General features: G+C 53.5%; 2 protein-coding genes across 8 annotated transcripts in view; both read left to right on the plus strand.

Annotated features, from left to right (window-relative positions):
• The window catches only part of TRPM2 (transient receptor potential cation channel subfamily M member 2), a 48951-nt gene extending 44282 nt beyond the window's left edge, over positions 1-4669 (plus strand). For 5 of the 7 annotated variants that reach the window (XM_053917638.1, XM_053917644.1, XM_053917641.2 and 2 more), the window contains 2 exons: positions 1312-1428; positions 1917-4668. In XM_053917638.1, the coding sequence (XP_053773613.1) occupies positions 1312-1428; positions 1917-2042 (243 nt within the window). In that variant the 3' untranslated portion in view covers positions 2043-4668. Of the gene's footprint in view, positions 1-1311; positions 1429-1916 lie in introns of all 7 variants that reach the window. The other 2 variants (XM_053917659.2, XM_053917660.1) reach the window with 1 other exon arrangement.
• Positions 4670-13043: 8374 nt separating this feature from the next.
• On the plus strand, positions 13044-17373 carry LRRC3 (leucine rich repeat containing 3). The gene is made up of 2 exons (XM_053917664.2): positions 13044-13187; positions 13962-17373. The coding sequence occupies exon 2, from the start codon at positions 14085-14087 to the stop codon at positions 14856-14858; it is 774 nt and encodes a 257-aa protein (XP_053773639.1). The 5' UTR covers positions 13044-13187; positions 13962-14084; the 3' UTR covers positions 14859-17373.
• Positions 17374-18616: the final 1243 nt, after the last annotated feature.

An 18616-nucleotide genomic window follows, 5' to 3' on the forward strand; every position in this document is an offset into this window, starting at 1 on the left:
TATGTCAGGGCGCAGGCCTAGTGTGCAGCCTCTCCTCCCCACGCTCCCCTGTGCCCTGAGCACAGCTGCCTCACAGGGGACCCTCAGCGACTGGGCCTCCCAGGGCAGAGGGGTCTGGGGATGTCAGCTCCCCGGATTCTCCAAGCCCTGTCGGGGACGTGAAGCTGGGTCCTCACGTGTTTGTCGGGCCTGTTTGCTTTATTGATTCCTTTCTTAATTACAAAAGTAGCATGTGTTTGCTGGAACATCCAAAACGCAGCCAGGTAACTGAACAGCGCAGCCACCGCTACACTCACACGCCCAGGTGCCACCAGGCGCGGCCCCTGTTTACTTTCGCATGCACCTGCGTGGGCTGCATCCCTGGCTTTCTGTCTGTACTGGAGCCCACGCCCGCTCCTTCAGTGAGAAAGTGCCGCGCGGCCTCATTTCTCTGGACCTTGCCTTTCCACTCAGGTGGCCATGGCCCTATTTTTTGGTCCATGTGTACAAATCTCCCTCGCTCTTTTTCACAACCGTGTAACGTTTTGTAGCCTATATGGATTTTGTGCCGTGACTTGTTCAAACAGTCCTCTAGGTGGCCTCTATGTTGTCACTGGTCCCGTTTCTTCCGCATGTCAGGATGACACAGGCAATTGCTGCTACTTACGGTTTTGACCTGCAAACCCTGCCGGTCCATGTGGCTTGTCCCATGTGCCATGGTTTGTGCCCTGGGACACTGCCGTCTCCCTTTTCCCTTGCTTTGTAAACTGGTTAGCTCATCGTGGTGATATCCTACAGCATAAAATCAACCGTTTCGAAGCCAGCGGCTTGGTGGCACTAAGGAAGCGTATTGACAATGCTGTGTGGCCATCGCCTCTAATTCCACAACATTTCCATCCCCCAAAGGAGCCCGTCAGTGGCCACTTCCTTCCCCTCCTCCAGCCCCTGCACCACTAGTCTGCTTCTGTCTCTGCATTTGCCTGCTCTGGACATTTTTGTTAACTGGGTCACACAGCATGTGGCCTTTGGTGTCGGGCAACTTTCATTTACTGTAATGTTTTCAAGGCCTGTGGTCATTTTTAATCCTTCCAGGACAGTCCAGGTGGGTTCCGATGCCAGGCCAGAGGCCAGAGGAAGTCGAGGGAGCTCCTGAGGCCCCAGACAGGGAGAGAGCCAGGCCAGGGGCTTGGGTGCTGTGGGCAGCTGTGCTCAGTGTCCCTGGGCCGGACAGAGCTTGGGGACAGTGACGTCCCTTGCTCTGGAAGGAAGCTGACAGGGCTCAGGGTTCATTGGGTGGACCAGCCTGGCTCACCCTGCGCTGCTGCCTCCCAGGTGTACAAAGGCTACGTGGACGACCCTCGGAACACGGACAACGCTTGGATCGAGACAGTGGCTGTCAGCATCCACTTCCCAGACCAGAGCAACGTGGAGCTGAAGCGGCTGAACTCTGTATGGGCGGGGCTTGGGTCGCGTGTTCCGAGGAGGGGGCAATGCAGGGCTAGGTGGGAGGGGCCTGATGGGCTGCTGGGCCAGGGCCAGAGCTGGCCAGGGACCCTGAGATGGGGTCCTCCAGGGGCCACGGCTTGCATGGGGGGAGGTCGGTTTGAACACCTTTATGGGATATTGTTCCCTGAACTTAGCTTGATCATGCATGTCCCTACTTCAGAACGGGGGCCATGAGGTCCCAGGAAAGAAACCCAGGGCATTATCTGCAGGACAGAACACCTCAGACTGAGGTGCCTGTCCTGTTCCCTCGAGAGGATTTCCAGGGCTCTGCAGGTGTTTTCTGAGCTGGGCCCGAAGTAGTTCTGCTCCCTTGTGATAAAAGCCCAGGCAAGACCCACAGCAAGGCCCTGAGATGGGAGGGCGTGGCGATGTTCTGGGGGTCTAGGCAGAGGCGGCAGCTCCGGGGTCAGCATGTGCCATTGTCCTTGCAGCACCTGCACACCAGCGACCCGGGGATGTCCATCCGATGGCAGGTTGTGGACAAGCGCATCCCGCTGTACGCCAACCACAAGGCCATCCTCCAGAAGGTGGCTGCTTTGTTTGGGGCGTACTACTGACCCACGAGCTCAGGCAAGGCGGGTCTGTCCTGGCCCCTCAGACACTTAGGCTGCACAGGGCGCAGCCAGGGACCTCAGGCAGACAAGGGTCCCGGCGTGATGTGGTTTGGGAATCTGACACCCCTCACAGCCAACTTGAGTTGCCTGCCAGACGAGTTCGTGAACCAGAAGATGGTGGCAAGGTGCCCTGAGAGGGGAGCCAAGGCAGCGGACAGGCTGATTCCAGTCACATGGCATTTCCTCAGGGTTGTGGTTGCCACTGGGACCCCACCAGCCATCACTGCCTCTCCCCGGCTGGCAGACGGCCACCTGGGAGACGGGAGCCTCCTGGCAGCCTGGGTCTTTGGTGTGAGCAGCACATCCCCAACCAGAGGAGTGTCGGCCTAAGACCTCTGTCCTTTGGAGAGTTGGGGTTCTCCTGTCGCCTCCTCCTCAGGCCTGTGCCTCCACTGTGACCTGACTTGGACCTTCACCTGGCCTGAGGCGGGCACCGTGCGACCCCAGTTCACAGTCCAGGTCACCATCAGGGCTGAGCAAGGGCAGGAGGCTGGTGAGGGCAGGCCTTCCCCAGAGATGCAGAGGGTGCCTACCTGTGCATGGCCCGGGGACCCAGGCAGCACTCTCCCTCCGCCTGCTCCCTGTGAGTGCAGGGAGGAGTGGACAGTGGGCACAGATAGGGGGCTCCCCATTTAGAGTCACAAGTCACAACCCATCTGCATAAACCATCAGGAGCATCAGGACTAGGCATATTGTTGAACCCAACATTAAATCTGTTGTCCCATACCACCTGGCCAGCTCTTCTGTGTGTCCTGCAAATCAAGGCACAGATGTGCAGTGGTCAGGGGCTGTGTCAGGGCCACGAAACCCTCCATCAACCCACGGCCAAGCTTCCCATGGCCCACAGGCATCTCCTGTGGCTCTCCCCGCGGACACTCTGCAGGCCCCTCAGGCCAAATTTATGACTCTCCCCATCCTACTCCCTCTTCTTCTTTATTTTTTTTGTAAAGATTTTATTTATTTTTAGAGGGGAAGGGAAGGAAAAAGAGAGGGAGAGAAACATCAGTCAGTTGCCTCTAGCATGCCTCAAATTGGGGACCTGGCCCACAAACCAGGCATGTGCCCTGACCGGGAATTGAACCAGTGACCTTTCACGTGCAGGACAACTCCCAACCCACTGAGCCACACCCATCAGGGCCCGCTCCCTCTTCTTCTCATGAGCACCCCCAAGCTATGACTCAGCATCCTTGGGCCCTTGGCGTGGCTCCCCCAACGCTGCAGGCACTCACTCGGGCACCATGGGGCTTGGTTTTTCTATCTAGCGTCATATACCCAGCCAAGCCAGAGTTCAAGCGGCAGCACCAGATGAGACCTTTTAGACTTGTAGTGAGACAGAAAACGTGTTACTCCCATGTCCTTTCTGAGAGAATTTTCCAAAGATGAATTATGGAAACTCGAACACACTGACGCGCTCAGCTGCTGTCACAGAATACGGCCGGCAGGATGGCTCAGACCACAAACATCAACTCTCACAATCCTGGTGGCCGGACGTCCAGGTCTGGCTGCCAGCAGGGCTGGTTTCTGGCCGGGCCTCTGTCCCTGTGCCCTCACGTGGCCTGTCCTCAGCGTGCCCCCCTCTCCTAAGGACCCCAGCCCTATCGCCTCAGGGCTCCTCTCAGGACCTCATTTAACCTTAGCCGCTTCCTTAGAGGGCCCAGCTCAGACACAGCCACGCCGGGAGTCAGGGCTTCAGCACAGGAGTGCGGGGAGGGACACAGACATTCGGCGCAGCGCACGCGTGCGCACGTGTGCAGAGCGAGCTGCGTGGTCAGCAAAGGAACCACTAACGGGCATGCTAAGTGGTGTCATTGTTGAGGCACAATAGAAAAAGAAATTTTAATGACAGCTCGGAAGGACAACCGCGGCAGGCCTCTCCGGGCCAAGGGTTGTGCGCCTTGCAGTGCAGCGTGGGGGAGGTCGAGGACCGGGGCGGAGACGGCAGCAAACGAGGCGCCCTGCAGGTCTGGGCAGCCGTGAGGACGGAAAGGGAGGTCCAACTGCAGCCTCCCAGGGCTAAGGAAAAGCAGCGACGAGATCAGGGAGAGAAAACCCCAACAGAGGACGGTTAACATGAAATAAAAGCAAAGTGATAGGAGGGAGTCCCAGCGTGTCGGAGATGGTGACTCACACCCACCGTGATTCTCACATGGAGATAAAAACAACACAGCGAATTTCTCTCATTCTCCATTTTTTCTCCGTTACCAAAAACAAGAGACAGTGGCTGACAACATGGGGCAGGTGCGTGGGGCAGGTGCTTCCAGGAAGAAAGACGTGCGGGATCACGTGCCACCGACCGGCAGGGCTTGGGGCTCCAACCCGGTCTTTTAAGGACAAAGAGGAGTATTTGGTAAAGGTGTAAATTCATGAAGAAGATACCCCTTTTGTGAAATGTTATTCACCTAACACTAGGTTTTTAAATATATGTAGCAAAATTGATAGAAAGTCAAGGAGAAACTGTCATTCACAGTAATCTATGCTCAGAAATCAGGGAGTCAAGAAGCAGAAGGGGGCGGAGGGACTGGGCAAAAGGGACTCATGGGCATGGGCAACGGTGTGGGGATTTCTGGGGGGGAGGGCGTGTGAGGGGATAAATGGTAATGCAAAACATAAAAAATTTAAAAAAGAAGCAAATAAAGAAATGAAAATAGCACAGAATTTGAATAATGCAATTAATGGGATGAAGGTCACGCTGTGTATTTGTGTGGTGGGTGCAGATGTACACCTATATGTGTATACATGTGTTTGTGTGTTTACATGTAAGTATATACTGTATGTTACATATAATTATGTATAACCTGCACACACATTATATATATAATATGTAACATACTTATATTTGTATAATAAATGGCACATGTAAATACAGGCACAACACATACACAAACATCTACATCGCACATATGCACTTTCTGCGTGAGTGTGTGATTCTGCACCCGCCCCAGCAACAAGCAGGCCCTGGGCGCCTCAGCAACTTCCCACGGGCAGCCTGTTCCTCGGGCCACACTCTGGCCACCCCGTTAGAAGAGGGGCATCGGCATGTGGCCACCCAGCAGACCAGAAAACACATTTAGTGGTTTCAGGTGACTGCGTCCTCTTGGTACACAGGAGACAGAGAGTGACCAGTCCCCTGACCAGCTCGGAAGGAGAGGCAGGGCACTGCTGGGCGATGCAGCCCTGTGCCCTCTGGCCTCTGCCCTCCCAAGCAGCTCCTTGCTCACCTCGGAGCTGTCTGTCACCGGCAGGAGCCCCAGAGAGTGGTGGCGGTGCCTCTGTCCAGACAGCAGATTCTGGTGGCACCTGGTCCCACAGTCACTCCCAGCTGCCCAGGGACTGAGGCAAACAAGGGCTGTGAGCTAGGACGGTCCAGGCAAAGCCAGCGGGATGCCGTGCCCTGTGGGGACTGCCCTTCCACGCCCTCCCCCCACGGGCACCTTTGGTGGGGAGCAAAACCAGAAACGAGACAGCAAGCGGGTCCTATGTCACAACCTGCGGGATGTGGCTGGAGAGTCTCAAGAGGAACATTTATAACTTTATATGGTTATTTAAAAATCAAAAGGCTGAAAGTAAAGTGTCTAAAGTTACAATTCCAGAAGCTCAAAAACCAGCTACAACAGGGGTGTCAAACTCATTTTCACCGGGGGCCACATCAGCCTTACAGTTGCCTTCAAAGGGCCGAATGTAATTTTAGGACTGTGTAAATGTAACTACTCCTTAACAGTTAAGTGAGAGCTCGGTGCAGCTGCCGGGTAGAAACAAGGTGGAGGGCCAGATTTGGCCCGCGGGCCTAGTGTTTGCCACCTGTGAGTTACAACATAAATTCAGGAGCTGAGGCAGAATTTAATAAAAGAAAAAAGAATCAGCATTTAAAAAAAACAGTTCTTGAGGAAGAGCAACAAAATTGATAAAGCGTAGACCACTTGGATCAAGAGTAAGAAGTGAGCACTCTGGGTGTGTGGATGTGCATGTATGTGTGTGTGTGCATGCAGGAAGAGCCCGTGGCCTGGGCCTGGAAATCTCTGGGAGAAATACTAGAGGAAGTGAAGGCAGCCCTCCGCTCTCTGCAGGAAAACTCGGCAGCCAGGAGAGCAGGAAGTTTGGTCCTGAAGGAGGCTGGGGAAGGACCAGGGAAGCTGGGAACAAGCAGGGGGCTGCTGCCCAGGCCGGGGGCTCTTGGGAAGTGGGAAGGGGAACCATTGCTGTTCTTCATTTTGGTGTCCCTGTCTGTGTATTCAAGAGCAGGCAGAGAGAACCAAGAATTCCAGGAGATCCAGGAATTCAGAGAGATCTAGGAATCCTCTGCATGTAGGGGAAGGTTCAGTGTGGCCAAAGCTGCTGGGGACAATTTTGCCAAAGGCAATCCATCCACGAAGGTTCTTTGGCCAGCGTGGGGTGCCCCATGGCTGCCTTTTCTGCTCCCATGCAACCGTGGGCTCTCCGCCAGCTGCCCTTGATCTGCTTCTTCGTGTTGGCTACTCCAGCCCTGCCTGTGAGCTGGCTGCCCTCAACAACGCCCAGCAGGCCTGGGGTTCCGTCCGAGGGTCCCCATGGGCAGGTAGGGTCAGTGTGGTGGCCAGGGCAGCAGAGGGCCAAGCCAGGATGGTGGCAGGGCAGGGCATGGCAGGGCGGGGCAGGAGAGCGGGCAGCTAGCACACACCTAGACAGCTGGCCATGGCCTGGAGAAGGGCCCACCCAGGCCACTGTTCAGTCTGTGTGTGGGGAGGGCAGCGTCTGGGCCTCACCAGGATGTTTTGTTCACCTGCCTGACTTTATCTGGCCCTGGTGATGCTGTGGGCTTGGCTCCTCCTCACATCTCCCCAGAGAGAAGCACTCTGGCCTCACCCAGCAAAACATCATCCCTGATGGGGAGGCAATTAACCAGCTGCAGTGCTGCATTCAATTCCTAGGGCCACAAAGCCTGGACTCCTGGTGGATAAATGGGCAAGATAATCAGCTCAGAGTCCAATTACAGTCAGAAGGGCGACCCAGTGGGCAGACCACGTGGCTAGGATGGCATTAGAAGGCTTCTGGTGTGTTTGAGAACACTGGCTCGTGGTCTAGAGTGGACAGTGAGCTCAGCTCGCACAGGGCCCTGCAGTCTGGGCCTGGCGGGCGGCCAGAGCCTCCCATAGACGCTCTGATGTCATCACTCGTGAGGCAGGCAGGCCACACAACTGAGGACCGGGAGGATAGCTCAACATACAGCTTTTCACGAGCACCTGGAACTGATTGAGCCATCTAGCCATCAATGTACACATCACTAACACCTGGAATCCCCCATGAACAGCTAACCCGCCCCGCACCTGTCTCAGGCAGGGGCACACAGTCAGGAGCACAGTCAGGAGCACCTGTTCGTCGCTGCAGGCATTTTCAGTGTGAGCGACTTGATGGAATTTTTACTGACGTTAACAAGCAACACCCAGATAGAGATTCAGAACACCTGGCCTCAGGAGCCCCATCGAGCCCCGCCCCCATCCTATGCTCCACCATCCCGGAGGGTTGCCTGTTCTTGAACTTCTCATAAATAGAAACGTACATTGTGAGCTCTGAATGTCGGGCCCTACTCACCACATAATTTGTTTAATTCAAATATTAAAAACATTCCATAATTTGGGGACTCTCTTTGGTACCTCTTCAATTGCCCAAACGATAACCTACTAAACAGCTTCACAGCACACAGTATTTTACTCTCTTTAGAAGGCAGCCGGTTGGCCCTGACGGTGTGGCTCAGTTGGCTGCTTGGGTGTCGTTCCGTAAAGCCAACGGTCGCCAGTTCGATTCCCTGTAGGAGCACATGCCTGGATTACAGGTTCCGTCCCTGGTCTACACACACGGGAGGCAACTGATCGATATTTCTCTCCCTCTTTTTCTCCCTCCCTTCCCCTCTCTCTAAAAATGAATAAATTAAAATCCTTTAAAAAAGGTAGTTGGCTGTTTAAGGCAGAAATAATAACGTGCCTAAGCTCTACGACGACAGCACAGCCCCAAGGGGTGTGGCATGCGGCTGCTGGGCTCTCCCACATCTGGAGTGCTCAAGGGCAGCCTGGCGAAGGACCTCGACGAGAAGTGGCCGCCAGACGCTATCCCCTAACGCAGCCATCGAAATGACACAGTGACAGTTATAGAAAGGAGAAGACAACTAAGGTGAGAAAATGGGCTCAAAAATATTCAATCCAAAGGAAGTCAGGAAAAGAGGACAAGGGACAAGTGGGGAAGAAACAGAGGCAGACAGACCAGAGCCTGACTGCACCGATTACCCCTCCAAACGCGAGTCATTGCGGCAGGACCTCACGGGACATCACCGAGTACTGGCCTTCTTCGGCGTCACTAGTGTCCCCGTCTATTCTAGGGTGCCGTGCTGCATCTAGTTATTTCTCCTGAGTCTTTTCTCATCCATAGCACTCACTCAAGCTTCTCTCGTCTTTTATAAGCTCTTCATTTTTGAAGTGTCCTGACTGGTCACTTCGTAAAGGCCTTCCAATTTGAGTGTGTCTGGAGTGTTGTCACGATTGCAGAGTGTGCATCTGGAGCAAGAACACCCCCAGAGTGATGTTGTGTCTGTCTCGATCCACTCATCCAGGGCTGCAGGATGTCTGTCTGCCTTATACTAATGATACTAACTTTGGGCCCAAAGTTAGGTGGTTTCTGCTGGGTTTCTTCACTGTAAAGTTATCATTATCTCCCCCTTTGTAGTAAATCAATATATTAAGGAAGCTACTTGGATGCTGCAGAAATCCTGAAGGAAACTAAGCATAAGACGCTTGAGGTTAAACGTAAAAGGAAGGAAGAAGGTGGCCCATGCTAACTTTTCAAAAAAGATGTTATTTATTTATTTTTAGAGAGAAGGGAAGGGAAGGAGAGTAAGGGAAACATTAATGTGCCGTTGCCTCCCACGCAACCCCCACAGGGGACCTGGCCTGCAACCCAGACCTGTGCCCCAACTGGGAACCGAACTGGCAGCCCCCTCGTTTGAAGGCCTGTGCTCAATCCACTGAGCTACACCAGCCAGGCCTAGCGCATGCTAACTCAATGAAGAGACAGCTTGATTGGCTGTTAGTGTCAGAGCAGAGTTCAAGACAAAGAATCTGGGGATAAGAAGGGTCATTTCACAACGATAAGGTGGCCACTTAATCAAGAGGACACAATCTGAATATAGGTTTCAAAATGCTTGAAGCGAAAACAGAACTGCAAGGAGAAAGAGATAATCTACAATCATAATCAGAGGCTTCAATGTCCCTTTCTCAGTAATTAATAGAGCAAGTGGACAGAAAGTGGACTTGACCTCATCAACATTCCACTGAGCAACAATATAACTCACGTTTAAGTGTACACATACCAATTATTAACACAGGCCATATTCTGGGCCATGAAATCAGTATGGACAAATTAAAGAAGGTCCAAAACATACCTGTCAGAGAAACAGAGCGTGTTCTCTGACAGCAATAGATTAAAATTAATAATCAAAACCAGAAAGATCTATAGAAAATAGCCACATATCTGAAAATGAAATAACACACTTCTAAATCAATGGATCAAAAAATATCAAAAGGCAAATTAGAAAATATTTTTAACTTAATGAATATGAAAATACAACATATCAGAATTTCTGGGATGCATCCAAAGCCTGACATAGAGGGAAATTCATAGCTTATAACAAAGAAGAAGATCTCAAATTAGTGACCTAGCTTCCACCATAAGAAACTTGGAAAAGAAGAGAAAATTAAACCCAATGTAAGCAAAAGAAAGAATACAGATCAGAGAGGAAGTCAATAAAAAAGGGAAAACAGTAGAGAAATCAGTGAAACCAAAAGCTGGTTCTTTGAGACTATCAATAAAATTGACAAACCCCCAACCTGATCAGTAAAAGAAAAGAGAGAAAACATGAACTACCAATATCAGGAATGAGAAAGGTGACATTATTTTATATTGAAAAATTAATAACAGAATATTATGAACAACTTTATGCTGATAAATTCAACAACTTAGATAAATGGACAAACTATCAATATTCAAGGTTTCAAAATCTCCATCTCTATTAAATAATTTAACAACATATAAAATGATAATACCATGTAACTTTGAGTTAGACAAAGATTTCTTGTGTTTTATCCCAAGGACACAAGGTTGACTTAACACTTGAAAATCAATCAGTATAATCCACCATACTAACACATTTTTTAAAAAAGATTTTTAATAGATGCAGAAAACATTTAACAAAGTGCAACATCCATTCCTAATAGAAACCCTCAGCAAATGAGTAATAGAAGGGCACTTCCTCCACTGTGAAGGACAGCTACAAAAAACCCACAGCCAGCATTGTTCTTAATGGTGAAAGACTGAGTGCTTCCCCCTGAGGTCAGGAACAAGGGTATCTGCTCTCACTCATGGTCAGTATTAAACTAGCGTCTCTAGCCAATGCAATTGGACATGAAACTGAATTTAAAATACATCCAGACTGGAGGGAAAGAGGTCATACTCTTTTTATTTACAGAGAACATGATTGTATATATAGAAAAATCTGCAGGTATCTATTAAAAAGTTACTAGAACTAGTAAGTGAATTTAGCAAAGTTAAGATCAGAATATAAAAATCAACTTTGTTTCTATATATTAGCAATTAAAAACCAGAAATTGAAAAGAATGCTATTTACAGTAAATAAAATATCAGAGATAAATCTGACAAAGGGTATGCAAGATCTGTAAGCCAGAAACTACAAAACCCAGATGAAAGGAATAAAAGAAACTCTGAATAAATGACAAGATATACCATGTTCATGAATTGGAGACTCAGTATTGTCAGGATGTCAATTCTCTCAAAGCCCAACATCCATTCCTGATAGAAGCTGTCAGCAAGCAAGCAATAGAAGGGCAGTTCCCCCACTGTGAAGCGCAGCTACAAAAACCCAGAGCCTGCATTGTATAGATTCAATGCACTCCCAAATAAAATCCCACTAGGCTTTTTTTTTTTTTTTTTTTTTAGCAGAAAGTGACAGACTGATTCTAAAATTCATGAGGAAATGCAAAGGATCTTGGATGACTAAAGAAATTTTATGAAAGAACACATTTGGAAAATTCATATTCAACACTTCCTGATTTCAAGATTTATTATAAAGCTCAAGCAATGAAGACAGCTTGGAACATTGGCATAAAATGGGCAAATAGACCAATTGAACAGAGAGGGTAGAGAAATAGACTCATACATATATGGACCACTGATTTTCAACAAAGGTACAAAGGTAATTCACTAGAGAAAGAGCAATTTCTTCAACAAACAGTCCTGGCACTCTGGCACAAAAAATAAACTTGGAATTATATTTCACACCATACACCAAAAGTAGTTCAAGCTGGATAATAAACCCACATGCAAAACCTAAACTATAAGAGCCCTTGTAACCTCAGTCAGGCAAAGATTTCTTATATAGGACACATACAGTACCATCCGAATAAGGAAAACTTGATAAACCGCATTTTATCAAAATTAAAAACTTCTCTTTGAACAGACCCACAGACTCCCAGGAAACATTTACAGATCATGTATCTCATACAGGACTTGTATCCAGAATGTAGAAAGAGCTCTCAAAACGCAGCAGCGAGAAAACAAGGCAAAGCCGGGGGAAAATCGGAACGGAGCGCTTCCCTAAAGGAGATGCCAAATCAACAGGGGAAAAGGAGTCACCACCACTCATCACTGGGGAAGTACAAGTTCAGACCGCCCGGAGCCGCCACCACACACCTATGAGAACGCCTGAAGTTAAAAAGGTTGCCCGTGCCCAGCGCGGGGGAGGGTGTGAGCGCACACCATCCGCAGGAACGGAAGGTTGCGCAGTCATTCCGTCAGCTTCCTTCAAATTAAACACACAGCTACAAGTGACCCAGCCATTCCCCTCCCCGCTATTTACCCAAGAGAAGTAAGAGTGTTTGTTCAAACAAAGGTAGTGCACAATGGTGGTGTCACTTTATTGGTAATAGGCAACAACTGGAAACAACCCAAATGACCATGAACCGGCAAAGGGATATGCCAACTGGAGCGTTCATAGGGTGGCTGATGAGTCAGCACTGAAAGGAATAACTTGATAAACACACCAGCACTGGTGAACTCAAAGTAATTATGCTGAGTGAAAGAAGCGAGGCAAAAAGGTAATACCTGTGATTCCACTTAAATAAATTGTAAGAAACGCCAACTCATCTACAGTGACAGGTCAGTGCTTGCCGGGCATTGGGGGTAGGGAGGAAGTCCCAAGGTGGAGGGGGAGGCACTGGGGTATGTACTGGGTGAATTCTGGCGATGGTTTCACCAGCTATACAAATGTCGAAAGGTATCAAATTTAAATATGTGGTTTCTTGTATGTCAATTACACTACAATAAAGCTGCTTTTAAAAGGTCTAGGATGGCTGAGGCCTAGCTTAATTTGCCCCGCCTCCACATTCCCTACCCTCCTCAAGGCCACCATACACCAGTCTAAGACGCTGAGGATGGGGGTGGAGGGGGTAAGGAGGACCCAGGAGTAAGGGTCCTGGGGCAGGAGGGGACTCAAGTGGGCGGAGGCCTAACCCCACTAACCAGTTTTGGGGGCAGCCGGCATCAGGCCTGCGAGGGACGCACAGCAAGAAGAACGCACCGCCAGGGCTTCGGGCTGATCCGAGGGTCTCCAGGTACCAGCGTCCGGAGGGGACTCGCCCCACCGCGTGAAGCCTGGTGGACCCGGACGGGGCGGGGCTATGCGTCCCCACAGCCCCGCCCACAGTCCCTGAGACACACCCACCAGAAGATCCACCTCTAGCTTCGACCCACATCTTCCCACTGGGTACACCCCAGGCACCCCCACCCCCCCAACCCGCTCAGTCCAGCCTCTACAGTCGCGCCCAGGCTCCACCCTTCGCCTCGACTCCCGCGTCGTCCTGGCCCCGCCCCGCCCCGCCCCCCCGCCCCCCTTTCCCGATCCCGCAGATATCGGCCGAGCAGCGTGTGTCAGAGCCGTGGCGGACGTGGGAGCGAGCCTCGGGGTCGTCGCGGCGCCCGGGTGTGGCGCTGGGTCAAGCTCGGAGCAGCGGAGAGTCTCACGCAGAGCAGCCTCCTGCCGCGGCCGCGCAGGTAAAGCCCCCGCCCCTCCCGGGAGTGTGGACACCGCGCCCCTATTACCCTCTCCGGGGTACCGGGGTCCTGGGGGTCCCGGGGTCCTGGGTCCAAGCCCACCTGGCCCAGGCCCCGCTCAGCCCCACCACTCCACGCCTCAGTGCAGCCCGCGCCCCAGGGCTTGGCTTTTCTCTTTTCTCATTTTCCTTCCTTTTCAAGCATTGTTGAAATGAAAGGCGCTGATCCCGGTGCAGGTGCTAGGTAGCCGTTCCTATTAGGGCCAACAGAGAAGAGCTTTATTTATTATAATAATTTTTAAGGATTGTTAAAATTAGCCAAGTGCTAAACTTCCTACTGCAGCCTGGCTGGGAGTGATGAGCGCCCTGCTGGTTCCCAGTGGTTGTGGATTGGGGGAGGGGGCTGCCTTCAGTCTTCCTCATTCCCAGCCCTGAGGGGCTCGGTGGCGGTGGACCCCAGGCTGTCATCCCCTGGTGCCGGCCAGGCCCCTGGTTCCAGGTGTGTAGAGGGTGTGTCCAAGATAGGCCACACGGTTGCACCTCCATTTTGATGGGTGCCTCCCCCTAGCTGGTGGTCAGCAGACCTGCCCTTGCACTTCTGGTGGCATTGGGAGTGCCCAGAAGTAAGTTACAGGAGCCCACCCCCCCCCTCCCCCCGCCATTGGTCAGAGGCTTCAGTTTGCCTGTGATAGCTCCCAAAAGTCAAAGTGTTCCCCAGGTCCCAGCTGCACCACCGAGGACAATGCCTGAAAGAGATCACTGTTTTTCCCGGCAGGTGAGGAACAGGAGTTTATGTCCTCGTCGATGGTCACTTGTGCAGCAGCGGCCAGGGGAGTGGGGAAGAGGGTAGACCCCCAGCACTGAGCCCGAGCAGCGTGCCATCTTCCCCTGGCGCAGGATGGGCCCCATGGGCAAACAGAGCCCCTCAACCGTGCCAGCCCCCATGGGAGGGTCTTGCCTCCTCCTCCTCTTCTGCCTGCGCCTGGGCACCTCCTGTCCACAGAGCTGCCAGTGCCCTGACCACGAAGGGGCTGTGGCTGTCCACTGCAGTGCGAGTGGCCTGCAGGAGGTCCCCAAGGACATCCCCACCAACGCTGTGCTCCTGAAGCTCGATGCCAACAAAATTGCCCGCGTCCCCGACGGAGCCTTCCAGCACCTGAGTCAGCTGAGAGAGCTGGACTTGTCTCGGAATGCCATCGAGACCATCGGGCCCGCGGCCTTCTCCGGCCTGGCCGGGGGCCTGCGGCTGCTGGACCTGTCTCACAATCGCATCCGCAGGATTCCAAAGGACGCCCTGGGCAAGCTCAGCGCCAAGATCCGCCTGTCCCACAACCCCCTGCACTGTGAGTGTGCCCTGCAGGAGGCCCTGTGGGAGCTGAAACTGGACCCCGACTCGGTGGACGAGATCGCCTGCCACACCTCGGTGCAGGAGGAGTACGTGGGGAAGCCGCTGATCCAGGCGCTTGACGCTGGCGTCAGCTTCTGCAGCACCCACCACAAGACCACCGACGTGGCCATGCTGGTCACCATGTTCGGCTGGTTCGCCATGGTCATCACCTACGTCGTGTACTACGTGCGCCAGAACCAGGAGGATGCCAGGAGGCACCTGGAGTACCTGAAGTCCCTGCCCAGCACCCCCGTGTCCAAGGACCCCCTCAGCCCCGAACCCTAGTGCCCGCTGAGTCTCATCACCCTGGCAGGTGGTGACGGACTCGTGCGTTGGCTACTCCCTCAGCTAGGTGGTAGTCACAGCTACTTCTGTGCAGGGCACACTCTGACAAAAACGCGTCCCCGGGTGGCACTGAGTCACTGCAGCACCCTTCCAGTGCAGCACTGTCCCTGCCAGACCCATGGACGGAGGGAGAAAGTGATGCTTGGAGAAATGGAGCGACTTGCCCGTGATGACACGGTCAGGAAATGATCCAGTTGGGACTTAAAACCAGGCCATCTGTCACGATGCCCCTTCCACTCGGCACGCCTCTCCCACGTGGCGCCCGTGGGAGCGAGTGCACTTAAAGAAGACAGGGCTTGTGTCCGTGAATATGAGGGTCCCCCATGGAGGTGTGGGGTGCAGATTCATCTGTGGCAGGCACAGGTGACCCGACACTGTGGAACTGCCTCGCCCTTGCTCCCCTAGTATTTCCTGCACACATCTGACCACAGAGCTCTTTCCAGAACTCAGTAGTAGAGACCAGATTTTTCTAGAGAGGGCAGTGAGTGAAAGGTGTTGCTCAAACTAACCTTTGAACAACTGTTTATTCTCGGAATGTTAGTGAAGAGCAACACTTGTACCCAAATTTCAGCCCAGTGAGAAGGGAAAAAACCCAAACCCGAAACCAAACACCATGGAGAGAACAAGCCCGGCCCGCCGATTCCCACGCTCCATGCGCCTGGTTGTGGGAAGGCCTGTCATCTCTGCCCGCCGCTGTGCCTTGCTTTTCTATCATGGACACATAGCAGCTCCTTCCAAAGGACAGGGGGACTGATATTTGATGTCTCAAGGCCATTCAACGGGACTCCTTTTCTCCAGCAACAGAATCTCCTCTCTCTCTCTCTCTCTCTCTCTCGCTCTCGCTCTCGCTCTCGCTCTCTCTCTCCCTCTCCACCTTTGCTGCCAGGGCTCTCAGAGCTAATTCCGTGCGTGATTTTCTTACCTACATAATTTCACGTTCAGGGTAGACATTACCTCCACCTATATAACTCCGATTCATCTTTCCAGTTTTATCTGTTACTGTCTTTTGTATGTGTTTATACTACTTCAAACATTTGGGTGGGGGTGGGGAGTGAATGGGGAGACATTGGTATGAACTGAAGGTAGAAAGGACAGAAGCCTCATCAAGCAGAAGCTCAGAAACAATTAACAGTGGAGGGTGGTTTGTACTCGGAACGCACAGAGTGACTGGAAGCGGGAAACGAACATGGTGTCGCATTTACGCGTTGGTCCGAAGGCAGTCGTGATGTCCAGACATGGTGCGTTAAAAGGAAACCACCATCAGGTTCCAGATACCCTCCACAGGCCTCATGCCTGTGTTCCCAGAGCGGGGGTGGGGTGCACACGTGGCAGCATGAACAGGAGGACTCCCCGCTGCCCGCTGCCCAGACTGGGAGCACACACGGGGGGCAGGGCTGGGGTTCGGCCATCGATGTCCACCTTGCTGCTTCACGGGCTGCCAGTCCACAGGAAACTGACAGCCTCGCCCACCTTTCCAGTGACAACTAAAGCCACGAAGTCTGTCCACTTGTGTGACAAATGCCCTGTGGAGCGGGTAGGCTCTGTGGCTGGCTGACCAGCGGGACACAGGCTCTGAGGGTGGTTTGGGGCCGCTTCCCCACCCACCCCATGTACTCTTCTGCCAAAACCAACCCAGAGCCTGGATGCCACCCACACATGGGGGTGCATGGAGGGTAGGTGGGGAGAGGGCCCTCTGGTCCTCACTCTCTACCCCTTTGCTGGCCGCCAGCCCGAGGCCACCTTCCCCTTGGTGCAGAGCCTGCAGGGAAGGGGCGGAGGGTGAGGACATGCAGCACCAGAGGGCCCTCTCCCTCCCATCCTGGGCCCAGTTGGGGGCTACTCACCTTTCTGGCCTTTTGGGGCTCCTTGCCCCTTATAGAGTCTCCCAGGGGAGGACGCCTCCCTCCAAGGAAGACCACCAGGACCTCAACCCCAAGATCCCCACCCCCTCCCTGCTCATGGGAGCTCCCCCACTGGTGCCTGAGAACCTGGTCCAGTACAGCTCTCGCCTCCCCTATTTCCCCCCACTCCTCCTCTCTTCCTCTAACTTCTCCTCCCTCCCCTCCCCTGCCCTCCCTACCCTGTAAGGGACCTGCTGAGATGATGTTAAGATGATGCCCTGCCTGGGCCCGCTGCATTCTTTGCTGCCATATGTGAGCACAGCCCCCTGGCTGCCCCCATGGGTCCTGGGCCCACCGCCCACCTTACCACTGGGTCCAGCATTTGACCCCAATTAAATCTGCCAAGGCCAGAGTCCAGCCTGCCCCATCGAGGGGACCGGTGCTGACAATGGCCTTAGTCCGTCCATTCCAGTGGGGGGGCAGTGGGGCCATTGAGGCCCCTGGCTCTTTTTGCTGTCCAGGTAACAGGTCCTCCACAGGGTTTGGGGGTTCATGCCAGATAATTTGGGGGTTCCTTATGGGGCAGAGGGGTGGAGCGAGCAGATAAGCCCAGCTTTGGGTGGGGACTGGGCCTCTCTTCCTTCCCACAGGAATTGGGGGGCTCTTGCTTCTAGGGAGGCCTCAGGGCCAGAGGGGAGGGAAGGAGGCAGTGAGGGGCTCATGGGGCCTCACCTGGGGTGCTGGTCTTCTTGCCTGGAGGCGTGTGACTCCCGCTCCCTAGGTCCTGGGCCTCACCGGCCTTACCATGGGTGCTCCCCCTGGACCCCAGAGCCCCACCCCCACCCCCCTAGGAGCGCCTGCCCCACGCTCCTGGCCTCCTGACTTTCCTTCCTCTTTGCTTTTTAGGCCCCAGATGCCCACCCAGTCTCTTCCTTGGGTGGTTTCGTGGTGGGGGATGAGCCAAAGTACTCCAGGGCCCCCTGCAGGGCCATCCTGACACGCAAGGGGTGTCCCTGGTGGGGTGGGCTCTGGGGACAGGAGCCCCTTGCACAGGAAGCTCCCAACTCAGCTCCAGAAGCCCTTCCCAGGCCCCTTGAGGAGTTGGCCACAGGCTGTAGGAAAGCAGGGCACACCCCACGGGCAGCGTGTGGCTGGGGCTGGCAGCCTCCCGTGCCTGAAGTGGCTCATCCCATGGAAGGGCCCTGGTTCTGGGGAATTGGACCTAAAGCTGGGGCACCAGGGACAGCCTCCAGCCCTGGGGCCCCAAGCGCCTCGTCCTGCCTGCAGTGAGGGTGGACGGCAGTTTTAATTTGGACATGAGATTGAGGTTAAACCCAGTGGGAAGTCACTCCAGGCAGATGGGCCGAGCTGTGGGGTTAACGGAAGGGGCTGCACAGCCAGGTTCCAGGTTCCGGGTCAGCTGCATGCAATTGCCTTCACCTGAGGGCTAGGAAATGCGTGCTTGCGCATGCCCCATCAGATGGGTTCTGGGGTGGGGCCAGCATCTGGGACAGCTTCTCCCAGACAGTCAGCAGGATGTCAGGGCATCACCAAGGCAGGCCAGGGGGGTGAGGGACCACCTTCCCAGGAGTTCAGAGCAGCAGAGTGGAGCCTGGGCCCTGAGTGCTCCTGGGCCCCCTCGTGGGCGCTGGTCACCAGCCCCACCTGCTGGTCTGCTCTTTTGCACTGCACCCCCAGGATCCCATGCAGCAGGTCCTCTAAAGAAGCATTTGCAGGGGGCTTCGATCCTGGACCGAGTTACCTGGGGAGGAGGCAGGGCTGTTGGCACAGAATGTTCTGGACTTGAGGCAGCTCCCAGCCACGGCAGCAGCCCTAGGTAGCTCCTGGAGTCGCCTT

The sequence above is a fragment of the Desmodus rotundus genome, chromosome 2, assembly GCF_022682495.2.
Source record: "Desmodus rotundus isolate HL8 chromosome 2, HLdesRot8A.1, whole genome shotgun sequence".
Classification (NCBI taxonomy): domain Eukaryota; kingdom Metazoa; phylum Chordata; class Mammalia; order Chiroptera; family Phyllostomidae; genus Desmodus; species Desmodus rotundus.

Excerpts from the sequence above, each read along its gene's own strand:
- LRRC3 (XM_053917664.2), top strand. The coding sequence starts at position 14,085 with ATGGGCCCCATGGGCAAACAGAGCCCCTCAACCGTGCCAGCCCCCATG.